At 42.2% G+C, this 26,075-nt stretch overlaps 1 protein-coding gene and 1 long non-coding RNA gene across 5 annotated transcripts in view; both read left to right on the forward strand.

Annotated features, from left to right (window-relative positions):
* Positions 1-14,546, forward strand: part of LOC122772398 — a 30,999-nt gene extending 16,453 nt beyond the window's left edge. The window contains exons 3-4 of one of the 2 annotated variants that reach the window (XR_006360777.1): positions 14,338-14,420; positions 14,516-14,546. This is a non-coding gene — a long non-coding RNA (uncharacterized LOC122772398). The remainder of the gene's footprint in view (positions 1-14,337; positions 14,421-14,515) is intronic. The other variant, XR_006360776.1, reaches the window with a different exon arrangement.
* An 11-nt stretch (positions 14,547-14,557) lies between these two features.
* LOC122772400 (transmembrane channel-like protein 3) overlaps positions 14,558-26,075 on the forward strand; it is a 33,651-nt gene continuing 22,133 nt past the window's right edge. Inside the window, exons 1-2 of one of the 3 annotated variants that reach the window (XM_044030417.1) lie at positions 14,558-14,626; positions 17,808-17,953. Coding sequence is in view for 1 of the 3 variants with exons in the window: in XM_044030416.1 (XP_043886351.1) it covers positions 25,031-25,149 (119 nt within the window). In the remaining 2 variants the exon portion in view is untranslated. Of the gene's footprint in view, positions 14,627-17,630; positions 17,707-17,807; positions 17,954-24,568; positions 25,150-26,075 lie in introns of those variants that run through there. The other 2 variants (XM_044030418.1, XM_044030416.1) reach the window with 2 other exon arrangements.

The raw sequence follows: 26,075 nt of genomic DNA on the forward strand, positions 1-26,075 counted from the left end.
ATCGCCATCATTTGTCTGAATCCTCGTCCCTATTATCAGTGTGACCTTAACCAAAAGAAGCGGGAACTGGAAAGAAGCAGGGCTGACATCTCATTTAGAAGATCATAAAAGAAGAATACCTTTCTATTAAATCTTTGAAATACTATTGCTGATGTTAAATTAAGTACAAATTCCTCGCACAACTGATGACAGGCTTGTACTTGGGTTAGTCAAGGCAAGAAAAGAGGGCAGAGGTAAAAAAAAAAGATGATGTTTTTGTGTTTCTGAGAGTCTTAAATGTTAAATTTCATTTCCACGTTTGCTAGTGGAAGCTAAAATTAGCGTTTTCCAGTAAATGTCACCAATAATTGCGTTTCTTCAATAATTGCTCAGATGGAAGGAGGCTGATGTTTTTCCAACACCTGTTTGCAGAACATGTGAAAATATATTATAAAGGGACAGTTTGTGGTTTTGTGACATGTAGTTGAGCTTTGATGTGACACAAAGTGTTTAAGCAGGAAAAACAGAATTGAGTATTGAGTATTCCATTATTCACCAAAGTACAATGATTGCATTTATAAAACAAGTATTTCTAGTGCAGTGACTGTGGTGCATCTACTAACACAAGGTGGCAGCAGCAGCAGGCATTTAGTATAGTTTTGTTTTGTAGTGAATTTACAAGGTTTCTTGAATGCATCTTGAGGCTGCTCCTCTCGCAGACGTGATTACAGTTATTTAAAGGTAAGGAAAGAAAAGGAACAATACATTTTGATCAACATTGAAATTTAACAGGGTCTTTGAATGCATCTCGTAAACTCAACACGCCATAAACGCTGCATTATTTTCACTGTTTGTTTGTTTTTTTTTTACAACAAAAAGAATAAGATCATAGAGAAAAAGTTGATTCTGTGTGGATAGAATTGAATATTTTTTCCCCTCCAACCGTCTCCTGTCAAATGTTCTCTAAAAATAAAGTGCTATACAAGAACATTCTGTACGCTAAGTGTCAAAACAAGGTGGTGTCACTTAATTCGAGATTTTCATACATCTCTTTTACTGTTACATCTTTGTAGATACAACATAAAATAGATACATGTGTTTTTTTGCTTTGGCCAAAGAAGAAGGAGAAGAAGAAGAATCACATTTTGGTGATGGTGTGGTTTCTGGATGATTCCTCCCACGTTCCATCAGTGAAAATAGATTTTAACAAACACATTTTATCACAGTGCCTCATTTAGCCGTGTGCTCGTTACTGGAGACATGGATATGAACGCGGTGCCAGCAGCGCTGCTTAAAAAGCCGGCCCGTGTGAACAGATGGCGGAGGGTTGATGCTGTTGGGTGACTGACAGACAGTCTTTCAGGATTCTGGCGGCAGCGCGCCAGTCACATGATTCATTCATCTGCAGCCCTGATGACACGGGGATGTTTCGAGTGTTGAATCTATGAAGTCATGACAGATTTAAAAGGTTCTCTATGTGAGAAATTTATTATGTTGAGGCTTAAAATGATGAAGTGTGCGATCGATGATCAGGGAAACGCGTTAAACTAAAATAGTGGCTTCAATAAAAACGTTTTTATGTTTTGCTTTGACCTAATCACATATGGAATTAGATTTGTGTCAGTGTTTTCAAACAACACTTTTCACCAAGCAAGCAGCACTTTATGAATCGAGCAACCACAAAATCAAAACACACAAATGAAGTCAGAAAGAATCGCTGTCCGTCTGGAACTCGTTCTCCAAGTTTTCTGCTTAATGTCAGAAATGCAGAATGATAGTGAACAGGGGGCGCTGCACCCTCCTTTCCAAGATGCCTATAAATACTTTTATTATATACTTTTATTAATACTTTGAACTCAGGGATAGTTGCGGAAACCCACTGCTAAATGGTCGGGCGGAAATAATTACTCGATTACTAAATGTTTCGTCATAGTTGTTGGAGGAAATGTAGTGCAGTAAAAGTTTCTAGAAACACAGACATGTGTATTTAAGTACACTTTACTTTGTTACATTATAACACTGCCTCATGAGACCCGAGACTTTGTGAGACCTCCTGATTCTGAGGACTCTGGGTCGGCGGCCCTGATCATGCGAGGCTGTTTTTTCCGCTAACAGACAGTAGGGGGAGTGGAGACAAGCCCCAAATGACAAAATGAAGGTGAAAATCCTGCATAGTTGGGCTTTAAGGGTATTTAATTTCCTTATAAATGTTACACACTGGATCTTTCGTTTGAAAGGCAGCAATTATATATGACATACAGGAATCAGACCGTGAGAGGTTTTCTCCTTTTTACACAGCGTTTCCCATACTACTGCAGTGTGTGATGTTCTGCACGCATGAAGAATGCCAGACGTCTCACATCCTCGGGCACCACAATGCTTTTCTTGAGCCTCAAGATTGATGGTCTCTGCCCTCCACTGCTTTCACAATGTGTCCTTTAAGAGGCAAGGCTGCTGGGTCAGATCACAGTGGACCAGGGCCAGAGGTTCTGCCACCTTTTGTTGACACTCTAACCTTAACCCCTCCCCCCCGGCCAAACCCAAATCCTCTGAATCACCACAGTTTTTGTGCTTGGCTGGACACTGATTGACCAGGGCAACGAGGGCCATAAGAGAGAGAGAGAGAGAGAGAGACAGGATGGCCCTGATGTGCCTCGACATCTGTGACCCTGAATGTGTGCAGTCCAGGGTTTACATTAGCCGGTATATGACCTGCTCAGAATAAACGTGGGTATAATTCAGCCCAGGCCAGAGTATACCCCTCTATGCCAGACTATACCCTCTATGCCAGACTATACCCCTCAAGCTCAGACTTACCCTTCTAGGCCAGAGTATAACCCCTTAGGCCTGACCTCTCAGGCTCAGAGCCCAGACTATACCCCTCTTGTAGGTCAGACCCATTCTAGCCAGTCAGACTATACCCTCTTAGTAGGCCAGAGTAGGTCAGACTATCCCTCTAGGCCAGAGTATACCCCTCTAGGTCAGACTATACCATTCTAGGCCAGAGTATAACCCTTTAGGCCAGACTATACCCCTCTAGGCCAGAGGGTCAGACTATACCCTTCTAGGCCAGGTATAACCCTTTAGGCCAGACTATACCCCTCTAGGCCAGAGGTCAGACTATACCATTCTAGGCCAGAGGGCCAGACTATACCCTCTAGAGAGAGTATACCCCTCTAGGTCAGACTATACCATTCTAGGCCAGAGTATAACCCTTTAGGCCAGACTATACCCCTCTAGGCCAGACTTTACCCCTCTAGGTCAGACTATACCCTTCTAGGCCAGAGTATAACCCTCTTTGGCTTTTTAACGTTAAATTTAGGATAATTACGTGCGTCAAATTCTGCATTGTGTTATCAAGTAATGAATGAATGAGTATTTAATATATATGAATATTTTACCTCAAACATGGATGAAAACTGACCTGCTGTATGTTGTGATCATGAAAAACAAGGACACCGTTGTGTTATTCTGTTCCAAGGAGAGAATGGATTTGTGTTTGTTTTCAGTCGTTTAGGAAGAATGATTTTAAAGTGCTGCTGTTTCCTGGACTTCCACCAGAACAGTAATTAGTCTCACAGAAAGTTGTTTTAAAGGCGATATAATTAATCGCCGGCAGAGCAGCAGCAGCAGCAGCAGCACATAGGCACTGAATGAGTTTCCTGAAAAAATGTTTGCATTCCCCCCAGCGGTTTGTCTCTTCCTCGGAAAGAGAGAATCTCTTTTCATTCTCTGCTGAGTGTGTGTGTCACCGCGTGTGTGTGTGTGTGTGTGTGAGCAGCGGTGTGTGGCGAGTATGAGCCGCTGTCACACTGTCCTGAGGGAGCTGAAAGCGAAAAGTGACGGCAAGCGAAAATACATCAAATTACATCTGAGTGGTGTGTTTAAGTGTAAACGACATTCAAAAATAATAATAAATACATTTTTCAGCACAAGCAATTACTCAAAAATCTGATTGAACAGATGCACGGGGAACATAACACACACACACACACAGTATGGAGTCAGAACTACACAAGGCGTGGCATTGGTTCTTCTTCTTCTTCTTTTATGGCGGTTGGCATCCATCTTAATGAATCTTACTGCCCCACATTAAGGAGTAGCAACTGTATGTGAAATAACATAAACCCAACTATCCGATTATTAAATGAGTTGCCAACTATTTCATAATAATCGATGAGTTGTTGCAGCCCTAGTTATAACGGTATTTTAACATGCACTACGTTGTAAATATCTGTACTCACAGGACTCACAAGACATTCTAGTAAGCAAAAAAAGGTCTAGACGGACATTTTGAGGGTTATGTGTAATATCTGAAATCTTCATATCTTCGTCTCTTCACGGGCCCTAAACCTCTGCTCAGTAACACACACACACACAGACACACACACACGTGTTCCTGCATCCAGCTGTGAAACTGTACAGATGCATGAATGTGTGCTTTGAAATAAACGACTTGGACTTCTATTGTCTAATTAGTGTCGAACAAGCTGACTTCCAAAGTTGACAGTTACTATGGCAACAGCATCGGGAGGCAATTGTGAGTGACTGGCGGAAGTGTAGTAAATTATAAAAGTGTAATTTTATTAACTCTCTGCTGGCACCGTCCACAAAGCCTGGAACCACCGCCGTTTATTCTGTGTGTGTGTTCTTGTGTGGGTGTCTTTGTGAGGACATTTTTTGGCTGGTCCTTGCATTCTGACAGCCCTAAAAATCAGGCTTTCAAGACCTGGTTTTAGGGTTAGAATCAGGATTAGGTTAAGTTTAGGGTAATGGTTAGTGTTAGGCTGTTATGGTTAAGGGTTAGGGGCGTGGTTGTGTTTGTACATACATCTTTGTGAGGACCAGAACACAGAGAAATCACAGGAAGTGGGAATAATTTGGTCCTTGCGTTCTGTTACAGATTAAAGGGGCTGTTCGGGTTAGACTTATGTTTAGATTAAGGGTTAGGCATTTAGTTGTTCTGGTTAAAGTTCAAGGTTAATCTGGTGTTTATATTCAGGGATGTCACAATCTTCATCGTAAATCGAGTACCGAGCGAGAACGACGTCACGGTGTCGACCTGATGGAGCATAAATCAAACCATACAGAAGAAAAACATCAGAGTGAAGCTCTGTTATTGTGCTGGAATTAAAACACAACAGCGACTGTAAATCGTACAGAAACACGCTGCATTCAGACTGTGTTCGAGGCAAAGTTGTATACACTTATGAATGTACCTGTTTTCCGCAGTGCTGGTCTGTTTCTGTGCTCATAAAGTGCTGCGTACAGTAGCCGGTGGTCATTAACTGCAGTGTTGAAAAATAGAAACTGCAGTTTATAGAATGGCTTTTCTTTTCTTTTTTTTTTAAAGAAACATCTTTAATGTTAAATTGCTTTGATGCTGCTCCATAAAAAACAGCCCTTGGTTCAAGTGAACAGCAATAAAAGTGACTTAATGAGGACCAGAGTGGACCGAGGAGCAGCCTGACTAAACATGAGGAGCGTCTCACAGACATGTGATTCATTCACACTTCATCTGACGTCGTTGTATCACACGGATTTGGGCTTTAACATGTTTTGTTTATCGGATATCGACGAACACGCAGACATCTCCCGATGTGACTAATCTACTATAAGAGTAGGCGTAATAATCTGCTCCCTCCTTGACTTCTATGCTGGTGCCTTCTATCCAACTTTTATTGTTGACAGTATTTATTTTGTAGAGACTCAGGGCGCTGAAAACAACTTATAAAAGACCCTTCACCCCATTAAATAAATCAAGTAGCGGATTTGCTGATATATCTCCATCCTTCCACAAATGAAGACGCTCTAAAGCAGGGGTGTCAAACTCATTTTTGTTCAGGGGCCACATACAGCACGATTTGATCTCAAGGGGCCCGGAAAAATAGCAAAATAATAGAATAATAACCTATGAACAACAAGAACTCCTTTGTTTTTTCTCCTTTGTTTTACATTTAATGAAGGATAATTTTACAAGACATGAAATTTCTTGAGAAATATAAGTGCAATTTCAAGATTAGTGTGAAATATTAACAAATTCATCCTGTGGGCCGGATTGGACCCTCTGGCGGGCCGGTTCTGGACCCCGGGTCGTATGTTTGACACCCCTGCTCTGAAGTAAACGGTCCCTCTCAGTTTCACTCGCCATGTCTGGTGACACTACTTAGTGTCTCCTCACGGTGGCGCTGCTCAAATGAATGAGGGGGCAAACTTGGGGTGGAAGTGACCGGGCTGACGAAGAGGGGAGAAAACTACGTTAAGAGATGCTCCTCCTCTACACAGACTTTATGACCTTTGACCTTTGACCGTTGTGTCGGGATATTATTGACATCGTATCGCGAGGGATTTTGATTCATCTGAACATTTGGATGCACGTAGAACGATCACATCCGTGACATAATATACAGAGTGCTGCCACCTGCTGGTAAGGAGAGTCATGAGTTCATGTGCAGGTTGCTCATCAGCTGGCCGTCAGGGCGCCGTGTGTCTAATGCTGTTGTTGTTGCACTCGATTCGTGCATTTTGCTCTTTTTCCTTGATGAACGTTACACCAACAAGCTGGTGTGTTCTGATTGGTCAAAGACAAATGCTTCCAGGCGTCCTTCCACTGATCCACAGGTGACGCTACGTCACCGCTCCGCCGCCGTCACCCGAGGACACGCGGCCGCCACTTTCCATAATAAAGGAAACACAAGTGTCTGTAACTGACTCACACAAACAGGAAACGTCCGTTTACATGGCACCGACCTCCAGCTTCATCTGTGACTCCTTCTTATTCACCATCTGGATATGATTTGGCTGAAGCTGGGGGAGACATGCCACCCCACCGTACGCAGCCAAGGAATACTTTTCCTCTTCGCTTTACTTCCCTTGGCAAACATTAAGTTTTTAGGGGGGAAAAAAAAGAGGAGCGGGGAGTAGAAGAGAGAGAGAGAGAGAGAGAGAGAGAGAATTGTTGAGAAGAAAACCCTAGAAAGTCATTTTGAATCGACTAAAAGAGTTTGATGTTCACGTTGTCGTACGCCACTTTTCCACTTCACTGTTCCAGCACAGCTTGACTCGGCACGTTCTTTTGCTTTTCCATCAGTGATAGTACCTGGTGCTTTTTTTTTTAGTTCCTGCTCTGGCGACGTTTCAAGCGAGCCGAGCCGAGCCGATACTAAAGGCCCTTCTTTACTTCCATGTACGCCGTGCAAGCCCAGATTTTGGAACCGTGCACAAAGAGCGCGTTTGGATGTGCAAACTGAACGTCCGCTCCATGGGCGGGTGGAGTATTGAGGCCCGATCACATGGCAACATTTCGACAACAGATGAAGTCGTCACCAAGGATAGTCATCCCGACCTGGCGACCCTCTAACCTGTCTGACACCCTGACCCCTCCCACCCATCTAGCCTTTCAGCTGTGAGCTGCTCGAGCCAGACGTGTCCGAGGCAGATGAAGCATCGTTCTCTTCTTCTTTGGTATGGAATGTGACCGGGGTCCGTGCAATGCGACGCACACTACGAAGTATACCACAGGTTTTAAAAGTGATGCCGGCCACTGACTGGTCAGAGAGTGTTGTCACTGGAAGGGTCACGAGCGCGACCTCCGACACGGGAATCAAAGCGAACAGACTGTAGATCACTTTAAAAAGACTTGAAAATCCCACAAAACGTGTGTTAATCACCAACATTTAAGGAAAACGTCTAAACAGAGGAGTCTGGTGTGTTGAGCGGCGATCGTGAGCCCCAATCGCGACCCGTTCAGCCACTACAGGTCCAGGAATCTGTAATGAAGGTCACTAAATCTGACCTCCAGTAACATCATCATGCATGGAAGGAAACACCTCGTAAGAGTAGTAAGATGTGACCTGCTTGTGACACCTCGTCACATCCCATAATATTTTAAAATCCCTCATTTTGACTGAACCTCATTGTCTTTATTTTCTTGTCCTGGCACATTCATGACGTCGCCTTTCACACGGGGGTCAAACAACACCATCACTGGCAAAGCTAATGGTGATAATTGCCTCTTAAATTTAAAAAATACCGACTTTCCGTGCTAATTTTCTTGTGAAAGAGGCTCAATCATACTTTTATAAGGGCTTTGTTTTTGTGTGTGTGTGTGTGTGTGTGTGGTGGTGGGGGCTGCTCATGACTGTGAGCTGCATGCTGTTTATACTTTTCTAGGAAAAAAGGTGAGAAGAGCATAGGACGAGAACAAAAAACAAGAGGAAAACGAGGGGGAAAGAGATGAAATTTGGAAAGAAAGGAAAAGCATCTGGTTGTGATTTGTACGTGGAGGTGTCTTCCCCGCGTTTCTCCCACAGTATTGTTGCTTTTTTCTCTGACAGACTGACAGATCTGCAGGAGGCGAGCGCTGCCAGGAAAAATAAAAGTACAGGCAGCGTGTAGGAGGAGGTGGGGGAGGAGGAAGATGGGGGTGAGTGGGGTAAAAGATGGGGGCGGGTTACCGTGAACAAAGGCAGGCAGTCAGGCCAGCTGCAGAGGGCTAGAGTAACATATAGAGTGAAAAGGCCTTAAAATAAACACAGGAATCAGAGATGGATGTATGTCTGCACTCAGTGACCTACATCTGGACGTCTTAACTAGTTTCTATCATTAGACATCATTATGCCGCCGCTCCTCCTCTGAAAGCCCCTCAGTCGGGGACAAACGGCAACATCCAAGTGAGCCTCCCTGAGTTTCAGGCTCTTGCTTTGTGATGATATTTTTCTTTTGCTTGTTAGCGGCAGCTCATTAGCCACCGAGAGAGAGAACACACAGCATTTTGGAGGAAATCCAGGAGGGTTGCTGTTATACCTGCTTCTGCTCTCGGCCTAATTTGTGTTTGTGTTCCACTTCAGTGCTGCGTCCTGATAGAAACATGATCATGTCGTCGTCGTCATCAGTGGCAGACGGACTCAGCACTGTCACCTGTGTGTCCTGTAAACAGTGATGGCTTTATCATCGTACCCGTCTTTGTCTCACTGCGTCTCCTTTATGTGAGATGTAAAACTCTGACATCATTCAGCACCAGTGTCAAACCTTAAAGCTGGACGTTCACAGACATACCAGCTGTCAGTCACACGTCAATTCACTCTCACACCTGCGGTCAATTTAGAGCATCCAGTTTGCCTCATCCCCAAATCTGCATGCTCGCCGGGGTTTCGAACCCTGCTCTTCTTGCTGCAAATGCCAGAGTGCGAACCACTACACCAACCGTGTGGCCCGCCATGATTTATCATCTATTTGAATGGGGAAAATATGCTATTGTAAAACTAGTTATGCGGTCTTTAACTCATCGTGAATATGTTTCATGATATGAGCTCATTTTCTCATTGACTTTCCATCCATTCCTCATGTAACGCCAATGTCGGTACCTCACAGCTGTTATCCCTTTATTTTACCCTTTGTAGTTCCTTTTTTAAAATGGATAATTCAGATTATTTATAGTGTGTTTGCTACAGTCACTCGCCTGCACCAAAGTCCATGGAGAAAATCTGCGTTTTTAAGCTCACAGGGACACAGGAGCTGCTTGAACCCGAACAAATCACTTCACAATAACACCAAAGTCACTAAATAATTTGTACGTATTCATTATTAATCGAGGCACTCGTGAATCAGCAACTCCTGCGTGGCGTGATGTTAAATCACGGATTTTCTTTGGTGCAGAAGAGTAAGTGAGTTGCAAGGTGAGGCAAACTTCACTTTCCAGTCAGATAACGGCAACAAAGCTTGGCTAACATGTTCTGAGGACATCATAGATTAAATCTGTTTTTGCATCATTGAAATAATGATGTTCCCAATTGTCCCAAACTAAAATGATGAGGTTTTGATGATTTCGTTGTTACAGTATACGGAGCAGATATCAAAGTAGCCCTCATTTGCTCATGTCTTTACACATGAAAACAAGAACACATTTAGCTTCAGAACCACGAGTTTAGTTGTGTGGGAACAAGTTTTTTGGCGACTGTGTCTGAGCTTTAATCGAAGCGCAGCAGAAGTTACGCATGACGGCGCTCTTTTGCTCCAAGGCAGCAATTAGTCCACTGTAAACAAAACCAAGTGTGACTGTTGTGCATTAAAAGAAAAGTAACATGATGTTATCCGGCTGAATTAGAGTGAGTTAATCCTCCTCGTTTAGAAGGAAATGCCTGACAGAGTTTCAGGAGCTTAGCACGTCTCTTCTTCCTCCGCGGCGGCGGTGCCGTCAACTCCGCTCACTCTCAGCTCCTGGAAATCATGCAGAGTTTACAGTTTGTTGTAACAGAGCCGTCTGTCACCCACCTGTGCAGGGAAATACACAATACACAAAACAGTGAGGCGGTGGAGGAACATGTGTCAGCTGTTGCTACAACATATTTAAAACTGCACTCGGTGCGTTTACAGTGATTTGATTTCTGCTCAGTGTCGTAGCAACTTTTAATCCACTACTACATTTCCTCTATCTTTGTTTACTAAATGAATTATTAAAATAACTATTTTGGTTGTCGGAGTGTTTGTGTAATAATTAAAACCAGTTTTAAATGGGGATATTTTCTGGCTTCAGATAACAAAGACATCATTAAAAATGGAATTATATTGGTTTTGTGGACAAACATCATTTCCAGGTTTGAACGTAGTCGACGTAGATCACGTGAGCGTTCGATGAAAGGATTATTTGCTTGATCATTAAAAAGTCAACCGGTTACTGTCACTGTTGGTGATATATTAAATAGATACAAAACTATTCTTTTGAATCAATGATTGCATTTACATCACAACAAAAACGAGTCTTTCTGCGCCGATAAAGATCTCATTTGTGGCGCGTCTATAAAGATAAGAGATAAGATGATTCTTTATTAGTCACACAGTCCGGAAACTTACTGTCATTGTCACAACAGCGACGACGTCACGATAACAGTCATAAATAATAACCATGCTTTTCCACATATACTAACTATAAGACAATAAAGAGGTGAAATAGAATATACATTGTAGACATTAATTTACCAGAATATAATCACAGTATTATCACAAGAAGATGAAGTTTACAAGGTTCCTTGAATGCATCTTTAACTCAGCGCGCCGTGAACCCTGCGTTACTTTTATTTTCTCTTGTGCACTGGAGTGAAGAATATTTGAATGTCCGTCTGTAATATGCAGATCTATAGAAATAGAAATGTAAATGCTAATTCAGATGTGAGGCTGTATTTTTTTCTGTCGAGCGTTGCCTCACACAAGGTTTCTTCACTTCCTCCCTCCCCTCATGAGTCTCACCATCCATGCGTTTAATGATGAAAGGATGTATTTAGCAGACGAGGTCTTTGCAGGCACATGGATTAGTTCTTCTTCTACCTCGTGTTTTTCTCTTTATGGGTGTTTGGTGTAATGAAGGAAATGGGCTTTCTCTCCTGCTGACATGAACAATGGCTGCCAGAATGTGCAGCTTACAGTACTGAGGCTTTTCTCTCCACTGCTGGGAAAAGTGGAATGTACACGGTTGGAGGCTGAAGCTCATCTGCTCAAGCTGACTTTTATTAAAGCATCAGTGCACGCAGCTCGATTTAAACGGAACTACCTTTCCTGTTTTTCATGCTCTCTGTCACCAAAATACTGTATATCAGTACAGAGTGTTTTTAACGTGAAGTGAATGGATTCATTGTTTAATCTTCTATGTGCGGGTCGCATGTTTCCATCCAGTGGAATGGTCCGGTGCAGTACAGTGTGTGTTTTCTGTTGTGTGTCCATTAGGAGTAGAACCAAAATAAACAGCCCCAACCGTTCCATTCTTTGGCATCCTTTCCTTGGGGTACCAGAGTGAAATGGTACGGTCCAGCCGATTGGGCGACAGTCTTTCGCGATCAGTGTATCTTCAGCTCCTGCAGTCGGTTCTCCTGTTCTCGCACAAAGCTCGACGTGTTGTTGAGACACAAAGGGCTGCAAACTGAGCAGGAAAATAAAGAGCTACTGTACGTCCTCCATCGTGCCGTTTGTTGACGTAGGTGCGACCTCTGGCTTACGTATCGGGCACAGCCCACACCCCGCCTACCTAAGTAAAGAAACTGGAGAACTTGAGAAACTGGTGAAATAGTATATGTGCCCAGGGAGCAATGGGGGATTGGGTGCCTTGCTCAGGGGCACCCCAGTCCTTGACTGAGCCGGAGACCTTCCAATTACAAGCCTGATTCCTTTCTTCTTGGCAATGGGCTGCTCCAAACTACGAGAACCTTGATGAAGTTGTTGATGGGACCGAGGATTGGTGGACAGTGGAGGCAGAAGGTCCAAGGACCATGTTCACGTCTCTCAGTGAAGGTTCTTGCTCGGGATGGCACGGTGCCACTTCTTCATGTCCGATACCAATCTCACAAACTTACCAATATCAGGCCGATGCAGTCATATCATGAAGATGCTGACCATTTCAAAGACATAATTCTCCAACTTTATCGTATTGTCTCATTCCTAGTTCCTCCTGCTACTGTTGATGATCTGTCTCCTGAACAGAGAATCCTTCACTTCTCAGTTTAAAACGCCATGCTCCAGATTATCTTTCTTCTTCTTCTTCGTTGTTCTTCTGGCAGGCTCTACACTGAGAGGTGTTGCCCTCCACAGTTCAAAGTTCCTTGTCACACTTCTTCTCATCCTCTCTCCTCCTCAGTCTCATCCTTCTTCATTGCCGTCCAAAGCTCTTAACGGCAGCTCACCGTTCCTCAACTCATCTCTGTATAGTCCAGGTACAGACGCAGCTGGCTTTTAAAGGGAGTGAAATTCTTTTATGAAATAGTCACACGAGGCTCATGCTGTCTTAAATAAATGAAGAAGACCACAGGAAGTGGTCAAAACAATCAAAAAACCTTCTTTTTCTGTCTGACTGTACAAAACTTGAGCTCAAACCTACCGATAATTCACTTTAAATCCCAGATTACATTCTGTGTAACCAGTGAAACGTGCCCCAAAGCACTGCTGATCGTTTAAATATGTCCTTTTTTTGTAAAGGTTCCTTTTGTGATGGAAGACGCCTCTGTAGGTACAAAGACTAAAACAACACGAGTGCAGTTGTCGGCCTCATTAAGCGCCAGAAGCTCCTGTAGAGGCATCAATACCGTTTTGTGTCACGGACAACAGTTCCACTGGGTCGACTGCTGCTGTTTGTGCGCTCAATAAAAAGTAAAAACACGGTGATAACAGCTGGAGACGTTCATGTAGCGCCGATGTCAGGTAAAATGGTCCAACTGTTCCGGCCGTCACGCTCGGCTTGACTCTAAAGAGAACGTGTGACTGCTGTTCAAATTTCAAATTTTAACACATCAAAATCAGGCGTGGTCTTATTTCTGAATAAACCTTTTTGCTTGTCTTCGTTTTAAATTGTTAATGCACTATTTTAACAAGCAGTAAATTGTAAATAACTGTCCAAATATTGAAAGTTATTGTGGAGAAATGGCCAAAAAGCTCTGGACTCACAGGACATTCTCTGGGTTACATGAGTTATCGTGACATGAACCCAGTGATCCTCGACTAAACGAGACAAATCTAAAAAGTGGAGCAGTGGCGGCGTGTGCCAGTAAATTTATAACAATCTGCGGATGAAACTCGACAAACATCTGTTTCTCTGGTGATTGTGTCGTTTACAGCTTTAAGTATTTTAGTCTTCATCAGTCTTCATTCTTTCTAACCAAAGACTTCATTCATCTTACTTCAGACTCTCTGCACCTGTGTGTGTGTGTGTGTGTGTGTGTGTTTCCACTCAGCCCTCACTCTGTAAATGGGAGACAAACATATTGTCTCCAAAGAGGCCACACAGCACTTTCCTCAGCTCATGAGCAACAAGAGTGATTGGTCTCCTGCACAGGACGGTGATTCAGTCTGAGTTCAGTTCATGAAGCGTGTTCTCTCCTCCACACCGAAGCCCAGGGAGAAAAGCTTCTACATTAGATTAAAAACGGCATTTATTTCAATTACGTAGTGAAATGTTGCTGGGTGTTTTTACTACTTTGTTATTTTATCATGTTTAAATTTATATATATATAAATAAATAAATAAATAAGACGACCTTCGAAGTGACAGAGTTCCTTGCCTTTTTTTTTTTTTTCTTTTTAAACCCAGTTAGGTCGCGACTCCACCGCAGCTTCCACTAAGCAGCGTCTCTTCTGGGTGATCGAGTCCGTATCTCCCTCTCTAAGTGGGTCAGTGGGTCCAATACACTCACCAGTGAAATGTTGTTACCGCAGCAAAGGCGGGAAGATAACGAGCAACAATTAGCAGAGCTGTAGGCTAATAGATCTGCACTGGAACCTACTCTGACAGAACAGGCCCTCGGGTCCTGCACTGCTCTGTCTGTCTGTCTCTCTGTCTCTCTCTTCCCTCCCTCCTTCCATCTTCTCTTCTTTCTTCCAGCAGCACAGTACATCGCCACGCAGAGCAGGAGGGATGAAGTGATATTTCTGGATGTTTCAAGTGGTTCTGACACTAAACAAAAGGTCAGCCTAATAAAATCCACACCAACATGAGTGTATGATACCTTAAGACTGCGTTTTCCACTGTAGCTTACCGTTGAAACGGCTTTTTCCAACAGGAAACTGAAGTTTGTGAACCCACTTAATCTCCCACACCAAAGTCCATTGAGAAAATCGGCAATTTCACTTCACAGCACACAGGAGACGTGGCTCACCTGCTGCCCGCGTTGGTAAATGAAAATGTTTTGTTTTGCAACCTCTGTGTTTGAAATGCTCTCTTTCAGACTCACCTCAGTGTGTTTTCTGTATGGACTTTGGTGCAGGAGCGTGATCTTTTATGATAATCCAGTTTGAGTGGTTTTGTCAGCTTCATAAATGTGAATATTTGCTCCACATGACAAAGCAGCAACGTTTGTACTGACTAAAACGAGTACTCGATTGATCAAGATAATAAACGTTAACATATTCTAAAAATTCAGTCACAGAGTTCATCACGATGATAATCAGAAGTATTTTTTTTCCCGGTTGTTCCTGCTGCGATGGCAGCCATGCTTTTCCTGCCAGGTCCTCGGTGCCCGGCGGCACCGCGCGGTGCCGTCTGTGCATCACAGAGCCAACGATTCCTTTAAAGCGAGGGTCACGGCGAGGACAGCCGAGTTCACTGTCAACGCGGTTTGATCTATAAGCCGAGGGAACACTGTTGTTACTCATCCTTGGCACTGTGAAGAGTCCGGTCCTGGATGTTGGAACCACACCTGTCTGCCGGCCGTGTCCCTCCACTTTACCATGTGTGTTTCACCCCTGTCTCCCCCTGCTGCAGTGTGTGTGTGTGTGTGTGTGTAATGGGGTTGATTTTTGTTTGTAGTTAGGTTCATTAATGGGATTTTTAATCAATAGCGTCGCAAACCCCCCGCGTGTTTGAGTCCTGATGAGCGTCAGCATCATATGTCTGCTTCATCTCACAGGCAGCGAGCAATCACAGGAGCCAGATGTGACATGAATGTTAATAATGCTCACTGCTGACACCGTTTTAAAATAAGCATGTTTGTGTTACTGTACTCTGTGTGTGTGTGTGTGTGTGCGAGTGTGCGTAAACATTTCATTCATAATTTACATGCCTTTGTTTTGTTGCCCTTTGCTTCGGGAAATGCAAACATGATCATGACAACAAATGAAGAGACAGACAGACGGACACACCCTAGAAAAGTCTACAACAGCAGCAGCAGCAGCACTGCTGCAGTGAGACAAAACACACACGCACACACTCACACACACTCACACACACTCAGCTCACAGTGTCTCCTCTGCTCCGTGTGTGTGTGTGTGTGTGTGTGTGTGTGAGAGGGTCCCCACCCCTGTCTGTCTACATTGCAGCAGTGCTGCAGTCAGACAAAGGGGGAACAAAGGTTTCGTAACCGAAGCTGCAGCTGCAGCTGGTGTTACAGCAGCCCCTAGTGGTCCAACACTGAACAGCAGGACAGGTTTTTCACTTTGCACAATTTAATTTAGGCTGTTTTTTTCTATTACTGTGTTAAAACATATATATGTATATTTTGTATACATGTATATATGTGTATATATGTATATATATACATATATGTGTATACATGTATATATGTATATACTGTATATATACATATGTGTATATATACATATGTGTATATATACATATATGTATATGTGTATATGTATATATACACATATATACATGTATACACACACATATGTGTATATATGTGTTTGTATATGTGTATATATGTATATATACATGTATGGGTATATATATGTATATATATACATATACACACACATATATACACATATATGTGTATATATGTGTATACATGTATATATGTGTACATATGTATATATACTGTACATACATACATATACAGATAAGTATATAAGTTCACATCATTTTTATGAACAAATCTAAAAGAATTTTGTGACTTCTGCACAATTATCGCTACTTTTTCTTCTCTAATATGTGATTTAAAATGAATCATAACTTTGACCCATGATGTCCACATAGGGAGTTGTGTATTATTCCCAGTGTATGATGGAAGTATGGAATTAGATTTGTGTCAACACTTTTTAAGAAGCAAAAAAATATTATTTAAAAATATTAAAATATTGTATTTTATTGTTTGAAAATACACTTGTTCTTTGGGCTCCCTGGTTTGTTCTTCTGCGCTGTGGTTTTTCTTTTGTGGGCGGGCCTTAGGAAGCTGCCTGCTGATTGGCTACTGAGTTTTGGAGCGACAGCTCAATGGACCAGAAGTCGGCACGGGCTTGGAGTCGAAGTCCGTTTGAAACTCGTTCCCCAAGTTTTCCCCGTCGACGTCCGACAAAATAATTGTAAATATCGAACGTTAGTTTCTAAACGTTAGATACGTTCAATTATTTTGTCGGATGACGACGGAGAACGACTTACAGACGGACAGCGGCTGCAAACCCGTGACGACTTCTGCTCCATTGTGCTGTTGCTTTTTATTTATTTTTTATTTATGTATTTATACCGATATATTGGTATCAGTCATTGGCCCAAGCACTCCGGATATATCGGCATATGGTGAAAAAGTCCAATATCGTGCTCATCTTTTGTGCTTCACAAGAATAAAACTTGAAAAATGTAAACATTTAAAACCATAAAAAAGCTGCTTTAAAAAAGCTTTAGCACACCACAGGGTGTGAACTCTGCAGATGGAATGAACCTGACCTTGACTCTGACTCCACTATCACACGGAGCCTTTGGATGTGTGTGTGTGTGTGTGTGTGTGTGTGTGTGTGTGTGTTTTATTTCAGAACTCGTCCTCTGGTTCATTCAGAAAACTCGAGTTCACGGCGAGTTCACTGTCGCTCGCCTCCCGACTCCCTCCACTTCCTCTCATCTGCCTCGCAGTAAAACTGCTGCAGACGCTGCAGTCTGTTTCACACACACACACAAACACAAACACAGACTCCTGACTGCTACTGGGAAACAATACATATATAAATGACCACAATTAATCCATGTACAGTTCATTCTGTCACTTCTTAATCTCTCACGGAACATTAACACGACGTAAAAAAGATGATTTGTTTCTTCATGGAATAAAGGAACAAACGATATAAATAAACGGTTGATTGACAGAATCCAACAAGCATCACAGTGTAGTACACAGTACTGTAGAAATTATACAACACTGCCATCTAGTGGTGATTTGAATATCACTTTTTTGTGAGGAGATCCAAATTCCGGTCGAATCCATCTTTGACTGCTTTATCCTCCACCTCGCAGCTGACAAACCAATCCAAACACTAAAAACAGGTTTTTAATACTGTTCAGCAGAAGTTTTATAATATATATATGTGTGTATATATATATATATATAATTTACAATGCTATCGTTTTTGTTTTTTATTCTTTAGCCTGAGAGTGCTGAACGACGGAGGCAGACACACCCGTCTGTACTGTTCCAAACTGAACCGTACCATAATGGAAAACACGGCAAACAGTGAGCATAGAAGACTGGAATGGAATGGATTCAGCTTGTGTGGTGATCACATGATATCAGGTACAGACCAACGCTAACTCGCTTTAATATCGTGTTTATTTATTGAGTTGTACATGCTTTTATTGTGATGTGTAAATTGAACGAGGGTCAAGTTCATCAGTAATTTGTCGTAGCGGTACATGTTTGGACATCGTCGTAGCACCTGCTCTGTAAAGCACTCATTATTGCGGCGTGAACAAAATGAGTCACATGACGTCCGGCGCTCTGTTGTTTCATAATAACAAGTTCTCTAAATTGTATCGTAGCCTATTTCCCTGGATTTGTATAAAATCATCCTGGGGAGATGATTTTTCTTTACCAAAGCAGCTTTTTATTTGACTAGTTTCCTGGTCTCTCTCATTCACAGCTGCCGGCAGAGCTGAGCTGTTTCTGCACAGCAGAGTCTAGACTTGAGTCTTACCTCCCCGCTGTTCCGTCTCTGCTGTGTTTGGTTGAATCTTTTACAACTAATTTATCTTCTGCAGAGGTTCTCTGCAGCCTCAGGCAGCGGCATAATTGGGCGACGCTCCGTGTGTTGAAGCCTCTTCTCAGCAGGAGAGCAGCAAGTGGAGTTACACAACACACACAGAGACAGAGAGAATATGATATGAAGGGAAGGAGGGAGGGAGACATGTAGGTAGGGAGGAAATTAGGCAGCTAGGAGGGGGAAGGAGTTAGGTAGATAGGGAGCTAGGAAGGAAAATATTGTAGATGGGAGGTAGGTAAGTAGGCAGCTAGAGAGGGAAAGACGTGGGTCACTAGGAAGGGGAGTTAGGTAGCTTGGGAAGGAGGTGCATAGGCAGCTAGGGAAGAACTGAGGTAACTAGGCAAATATTTCGGTAGGTAGGGAAGTAGTAGGTAGGAAGAAGGAGGTATTTAGCTTGGAAAGGAGGGTGGTAGGCAGCTAGAAGGGAGGAAGGCTGCAGGTACCGGGAGGGAGCTAGGGAGGGAAGGAGGTATGTAAGCAGCTAGGGAAGAAAATATGTTGCTACGCAGATGTAGGTGGGCAGTAGGTAAGTAGCCTGCTAGAAGGAGGAAGGAGGTAGGTACCTTGGGAAAGATGTTGGTAGGCAGCTAGTGAGGGAAGGAGGTAGCTTGGCAGATATTAAGGAAGGTAGGAAAGTGTTGGTGGACAGTAGGTAGTGAAATAGCCAGGTGAGGGAAGGAGGTAGGTAGGGACATTTTTGTGTTGCAACAACCGTTTACTAGTATAACGTATATGATATAAATGCAAAATAAACATGTAAACAGATTAATAATAATATAAAATAATAAAGAACATATAAACAGCTATACAGACGAAATATTAAACTAAAATATATTTATAATCATATAACGTTCAATCACGTAACGTTCCTGAATAAATGTGGACAGAGACCAGTTATCTTTACTGGTTCTGTTCTCCTGTAACGGGTTATAAATGTTTGAAATTGCCCTTTACTGTTGTGTGTAATTTCATATTTCACTAATTATGAAGATAATACGCAAACTTTGTCTGCTCAACAAAAAAAAAATACCAGCATCTTCACTGTCACTTCCCACCACTAGAGGGCACAATAACGCTGCATTTAAGACAGCTGAGTTTGATGTGAGTGCATTCAGGAGCAGATTAGATTTAACTGAGCCTGTTATCGTCCGCATTAAGGCGGCGCTGTCATTATTTAATGTCTGTGATTAACAGGACCTGCATTCACGCTACAGTTTATTGGTTTGTTTGATGTGTTTTTCACACAGTGCACAGCTCAGCTATAATGTGTCCCCATGTGCTTTATTTAGATTGAGGCTCCTCCCTTAAGTGCTGCCTGTTTTCCTTATGCATAAATGATGCATTTGCATTAGTGTCAAGTTAATAATTATTAGCACCTCCCCCAACCCAGGTTGTTGTAATAGGAAGGAATCAGGAGTTTTGTTATGGATTGTTCTGTATCATCAAAATCCAACATGGTGGAGAATTTGTGTTGGAGCAGAATTCTGAAATGAGCAAAGTGGTACAAAAATGGAGGGTCATTTGTTAGCCACCTGCTACACCTTTAAATGAACACACTGACAATTTGCTGCTACAATGTACACCTACTGACAACACTTTGACTGAATGATTATGATGACATTATGACTATTACGTCATTTCATTTTCATTGGCTTAACAGAATGCAGGTATGTGGGATACGCCCCCTCTTTGGATTTTTCTCAACACGCATTAAGAACAATTGCCAGATTGCTCATTCCTCTACTTTTGATGTCAACTTCAGTCGCAGCTGATGATGTGATAGGGCTGATTTGCATTGCAGCTGATGACGTAACTTGTGTCACAGCTGATGGCGTAGCTAACTTGCGTCGCAGCCGAGGACATTGCTAACTTGTGTCACAGCTGATGACGTAGCTAACTTGTGTCTCAGCTGATTGCGTAGCTGATGACGTAGCTAACTTGTGTCACAGCTGATGACGTAGCTAACCTGTGTTTCAGCTGATTGCGTAGCTGATGACGTAGCTAACTTGTGTCACAGCTGATGGCGTAGCTGATGTGTGATGGTGTAGCTAACTGGCGTCAGCGCCGGTGACATTGCTAACTTGTGTCACAGCTGATGGCGAAGTTAACTTGCGCCGCAGCCGGGACATTGCCAACTTGTGTCACAGCTGATGACGAGCTGATGGCTCAGCAATTGCGCATGACATTGCTAACTTGTGTCACAGCTGATGACGAAGCTAACTTGTCTGACTGAACTTGTCACAGCTCGAGCTAACTGCATCAGCCGAGGACATTGCTAACTTGTGTCACAGCTGATGACTTAGCTAACTTGCGTCCCAGCCTAGGACATTGCTAACTTGCGTCGCAGCCGAGGACATTGCTAAGTTGCGTCGCAGCCGAGGACATTGCTAACTTGTGTCACAGCTGATGACGTAGCTAACTTGTGTTTCAGCTGATTGCGTAGCTGACGTAGCTAACTTAGCTAACTTGTGTTTCAGCTGATTGCGAGCTGATGACGAAGCACGCGTGCCAGCCGATGACTTAGCTAAATTTGTGTTTCAGCTGATTGGCGTAGCTGATGACGAAGCTAACTTGTGTCACAGCTGATGACGTAGCTAAATTGCGCCGCAGCCGAGGACATTGCTAACTTGTGTCACAGCTGTCGTAGATAACTTGTGTTTCAGCTGATTTGCAGCTGATGACGAAGCTAACTTGTGTCACAGCGATAGCTAACTTGCGTCGCAGCCGAGGACATTGCTAACTTGTGTCACAGCTGTCGTAGCTAACTTGTGTTTCAGCTGATTGCGTAGCTGATGACGTAGCTAACTTGTGTCACAGCTGATGACGTAGCTAAATTGCGTCGCAGCCGAGGACATTGCTAACTTGTGTCACAGCTGTCGTAGCTAACTTGTGTCACAGCTGATTGCGTAGCTAAGGTTGTGCGTTGTAGCCTATGATTCAGTCTACATTCATCATATTTTCAAAATGAATCTTTAGCCAAAGCATTTCTGTTTCAGTACACTTGTTATTTTGTTCCCCTCAAATGTCACAGGAAATGAAGTAGCATTAATATTTGTGTTCCTGCAGTAATTAGGGATAAATGCCCACTGAATTTCTAAACAAATCATAATATATCATTTACTGTACAGGATATAAATATTGTTAAAGCACGGCTCAAAAGAAGTATAAGGGTAATAAAATTAATATATATTTGAATTTGAAATAAAACATTATCTATAATATAATTAAAGTAAATTCAACACAATCTGGTTTCCGTGCACTGAATATGACCCAAAATATAATCATTTTTCATTTATGTCTTTTTTCCTCTCAAACCACACAACAGATGGCAACAGTGTGGCTCATACACAATCTAATATTTACGCTGATCAATATGTAGCTGACATTTATTTTGAGGATTTAAAGTGGACAACAGCCCGAACTGTGCTGTGAGCAAAGCTCTCATCATATCACGTTCACCAGGAAAATGCACTTTGAAATGATTGTCCTGCTCTCTGGGGCATTGAAGCACAGGTCGCCGACATAAACTCTATGATTTACAGTAAAGGTGGTTAACAGTTTTTTTGTAATGGCTGGTGGATCCACAAAGAACGTCAGAAAACACAGGAATATTGTGTCAATGTGTGTAAATCTAAGAAGCACAGTGTGACACCTGTACTGTAAAAATCAAAGCTACATTTTACAGTCGTGCAGTTGGACATCCTGAGCAAGGTCAGAGAGGCTATTTTCCTCTGGTCAGTCGTTTTCAAAGAAAAAGGTTTCCTCTTGTCTGTGATTCCACCAATATTGATACTGCTTATCAATAAACCAATACTTATTGATACTTGTCTAGAAGATGGTGCTGAGGACGACTGAAAATCCAGTCGTCCAAATGAAGAGCCACCAGGGGGCAGCAAAAAGAGCTCTACAAAATCGACATAACTTTCCATTGGATAAAAGCAGATAACAGATTAGTGATAACTGATGTTATAAATCAAGTGAGAAGTGTAAACTCATTTTCCCATTGATTTGCAACCAGCAGATTCACTTTTGACGCGTTTTCACCAACACGTTCCAGCACGGCTCGATTCAGCACGTTGAAGGAAATGTCTGAAATCTCAGTATTTAACAGGAGTCTGCTGTATTTAGTGACAGCACTGCTGAAGGTTGAGGAGGTGCTGTGGAAATGGAAAAACATACCAAACGCTGTGCCGTGCCGTGCCGAGGCGTGCTGGTACTGGATTGTGGAAAAGCGCCATTACTCTTACTTCTGGGTTGTCCTTCACCGGCAAACCGGAGGACAACATCCACTTATGTACTTACATCCGTACAGATGCTTGTTGATACCAATTTAATACCAGTTCTTGAAACCCATCCCTTTTAAAGATTAGCATGTGAAAGACTGACGGCCACAACAAGGTGTTCTACTCCAGTCCACCAGGTGTCAGTAATGAAATCAAAAGACTAAAATTGGCACAGAAATCATTCCATTATTTTGTTGGTTTATGGTCCTGCATCTTGATTGGATTGTCTACAGTGTGGTGTCTCACGTTTGATATTAGTGAAGTAAAAATTATGATTTTAAAATCCCAGTATGCACCAGGAAATGAAAGTCTGTCTTCTAGAATCAAGTTGTCCATCTGTCGATATGATGGGCCTCAGCGGAGGACGACACATCAGATAATGGTTCCGTGAGTCCAGTCCAAGTGCTAATTAAACGGGGACACATCTGTCACAGCTCCAGCTTTATGGTCCTGCTTCCCCTGAGCTGCCGTTATAACTTAACAGTCAGGAGCCAAGTGAACATGAGGCACATTACACTGTTACTGTAGCTGAAACAGCCCAGTACACATGGATACTGGTTCAATAAAACCGGACCCAGTCCTTTATTTAAGAAACTTTAAGAACTTTTACTGACTCCAGATTTGACCGTGTCTTTGGGCATAAATAAGGAAATGAAGGTGACGGTAACTCTGTGCTGTCTACATTTCTCTTCTGTGAAGGTACTTTGTTCACACATGGAGCTTCTGCTATGAGGGTGGGCTGGTTGTGGCAGGACGTCCGGACCTTGCGTTGTCTTCAAGGCTCTACCTGCCACTCTTGAATGCAGATACGATGGAGGGGGGGGGGAATACAACCCTTTTTCCTGCCGATGTTTGCTAACACCATGCTGCCAAATTTGGTCCATGTTCACGAAAAATCCTCGTTTATCTGGGAGGAAACGATGCAGTTAGTATCACAGAAGACCCTTCTTCCAACCTGGGCTCGAACCCCAGGTCTTCTTAACCACTACACCAAACACAAAAAAAGGATTATTTAATAAAATCTTGACCATTATTGTTATGTTGTTATAACAGCATGAAACTGTGGATTTCTTACGTAGACCTGAGCCGAGAGTCTGATGTTATAAAAGCACACATAAGTCTCTACAGTGCCTGCGTTGCACTTTAGCAACCTGAGGTGATAAAAAGCATTTTACCGACATTAATAACAATAAGAACAACAGGAAGCGTTAAGTGAGGGGCTTGGTTTTAGATTAGAGATATTTATTTAGAGGTAATTGTGCCTTAAATGAGTCGGCACAGAAGCATAAAACTAATCCTCTCTGTTTCTCCTTCTCTGATCTCAAAACAACGAGAGAAAAACAACATTATCTGACAACAGAACAGGAACAATGTAAAAATGTGTGAAATGAATGCTCTGATTGCATAAATTTCATTTTGCAGACTTGTTATTAGCACCACGCTCCAACCACCTGAGCTATCTGACCATGTTTAAAGGGATATTTGCATAAAATGTTTACAAAAGGAGAAGAGAAGAAATCTGTTTATTCAGGTGTAACTACCTTCAAGTCTGATTCTATACATTTTGCTCACTTACAAAAGTATGTTCCATTACAGATGAGGCTGCATCTTCTAAGCTGTTTAACATACCTTGGTATAAATATGTGGAAATCAAAGCTGGAATATCTATTTCTTGTGTCACACCCTAATCTAATGTATTTTATTCACCGTCAAAGTGAGGCAAATAAAATTTGTCTTCAAAATGTTACAACAATCTATTATTGTTGTGTCATTAAATACTCTATCTACGGAAGAGTGTTATGACCACATGTAAAGACATTTTTTTGAATTCATTCTGAGAAAATGTTTGTCAAAATTCTGACTTTAATCTCGGAAATCATGCTGTTTTTTCCTTTCTTTCAATTTTTTTTTACATAATCGTCCATAAATATCTGCGAGTACACAAATGTAACTATATTTACTTGTACTCGGTCAGACAACTGTGGTATCAGGTCATCCTGCGTTTGTAGGTAACATTGTTTCCATATTGCATATAGCGGCTTTACATGCACTCTGGTTGGTGCTGGCCCTTTAAGTAGTCAGTGTGTCTGTGATTGGACTGATGTGTGTGTGTGTGTGTGTGTGTGTGTGTTAGTGTTACAGTCTTCACTGATGGAGTGTGTGTGATGCTCCAGAGCAGCAGGTTGTCCCAGCACTGACTCTCCTGTCCACTCACAGCCAGAGTGTGAGACAGTAGAGACATTAGATACAGCATGAGGGACAGTCTTAGAGTCTCAGTCAGTGTGTGAGACAGTGTGTGAGACAGTACAGAGACAGTATAGAGACAACATGAGCACAGTGTCAGAGTCTTTGGTCGGCAGCAGCAGGTCTCTGTCCGTCACCAAGAGACACAAGAGTGTGAGGAAAAACTCCAGGAGGATTTATTCAGCGTACCAGGACCAGCAGGGGTGAGTCCGCTCGTTCCGTCCGTCCACAGGGACCGTATGTCTCCACTGTCCTCAGTCCATGTCTGTCCATCCCACTCTTTTCTGGCTGTCATCACGCTGACCTTTAAATGACATTATCCAGGTTATACGATTAGTCATTTTCTAATCTAATCATCGGGGGAAAACTTCAGAGTGTGTATTGTCATTCGGGAATATTCTGACCTCCTCTTTGTACATTTAGTGGTTTTATTCTCTTCCTTTTCTATTCTATTATTTCACATGTGAGCGCTGTGCCTGAACCTTTAGCCAATTTAAAAACTCCTCTTACTGGCTTTTTAGGAAGAATAATTTAGTTTTATTGCGCTGGCTTGGATTATTTTAATGTAGTCCTTTAAACGCTCTTTTGCTTTTATTCTTTTTGTTATTTGCGTTTGTGTTATTATCTGTTTTGTTATTTCAAGATAAAGAAGATGAAATGATAAACAGGGTGAAAAAGTCAGTCAATTTTAAAGTAAAGTAATATTAATAAACAATATTGCCTGTATTTGTTCTGTCTGTACAGCACTTTAGTCCACTGATGTGCTTTAGAAATAAACTTCACTTAATTATTCTTTATGTATTTACCCAAAAGTAGGGTTACTAATTATTATCTTTACTTCCTCTATTTTTATACAAACACATGAAATAGGAGGTAACATTGTGTAACTTAGCAATATTGATTTTACCTCGAATTAAGACATAAAAATGATTATTTAAATAAGTAATACAAAAATTTGTTTGGGGACCCCCCCCAAAAAAAACCCTGCGATCCATCTGTGGGGTCAGTGTGGTGTGGAGTTAATATTTAGGTTTATTAATGTATTACGTGTGATGATGACGATGCTACATCACAGTTTTTAATTGATCACCAATCAATCTTTATTTGCAGAGCACTTTTCATACATAAA

Source organism: Solea senegalensis, linkage group LG7 (assembly GCF_019176455.1).
Source record: "Solea senegalensis isolate Sse05_10M linkage group LG7, IFAPA_SoseM_1, whole genome shotgun sequence".
NCBI classification, from domain to species: domain Eukaryota; kingdom Metazoa; phylum Chordata; class Actinopteri; order Pleuronectiformes; family Soleidae; genus Solea; species Solea senegalensis.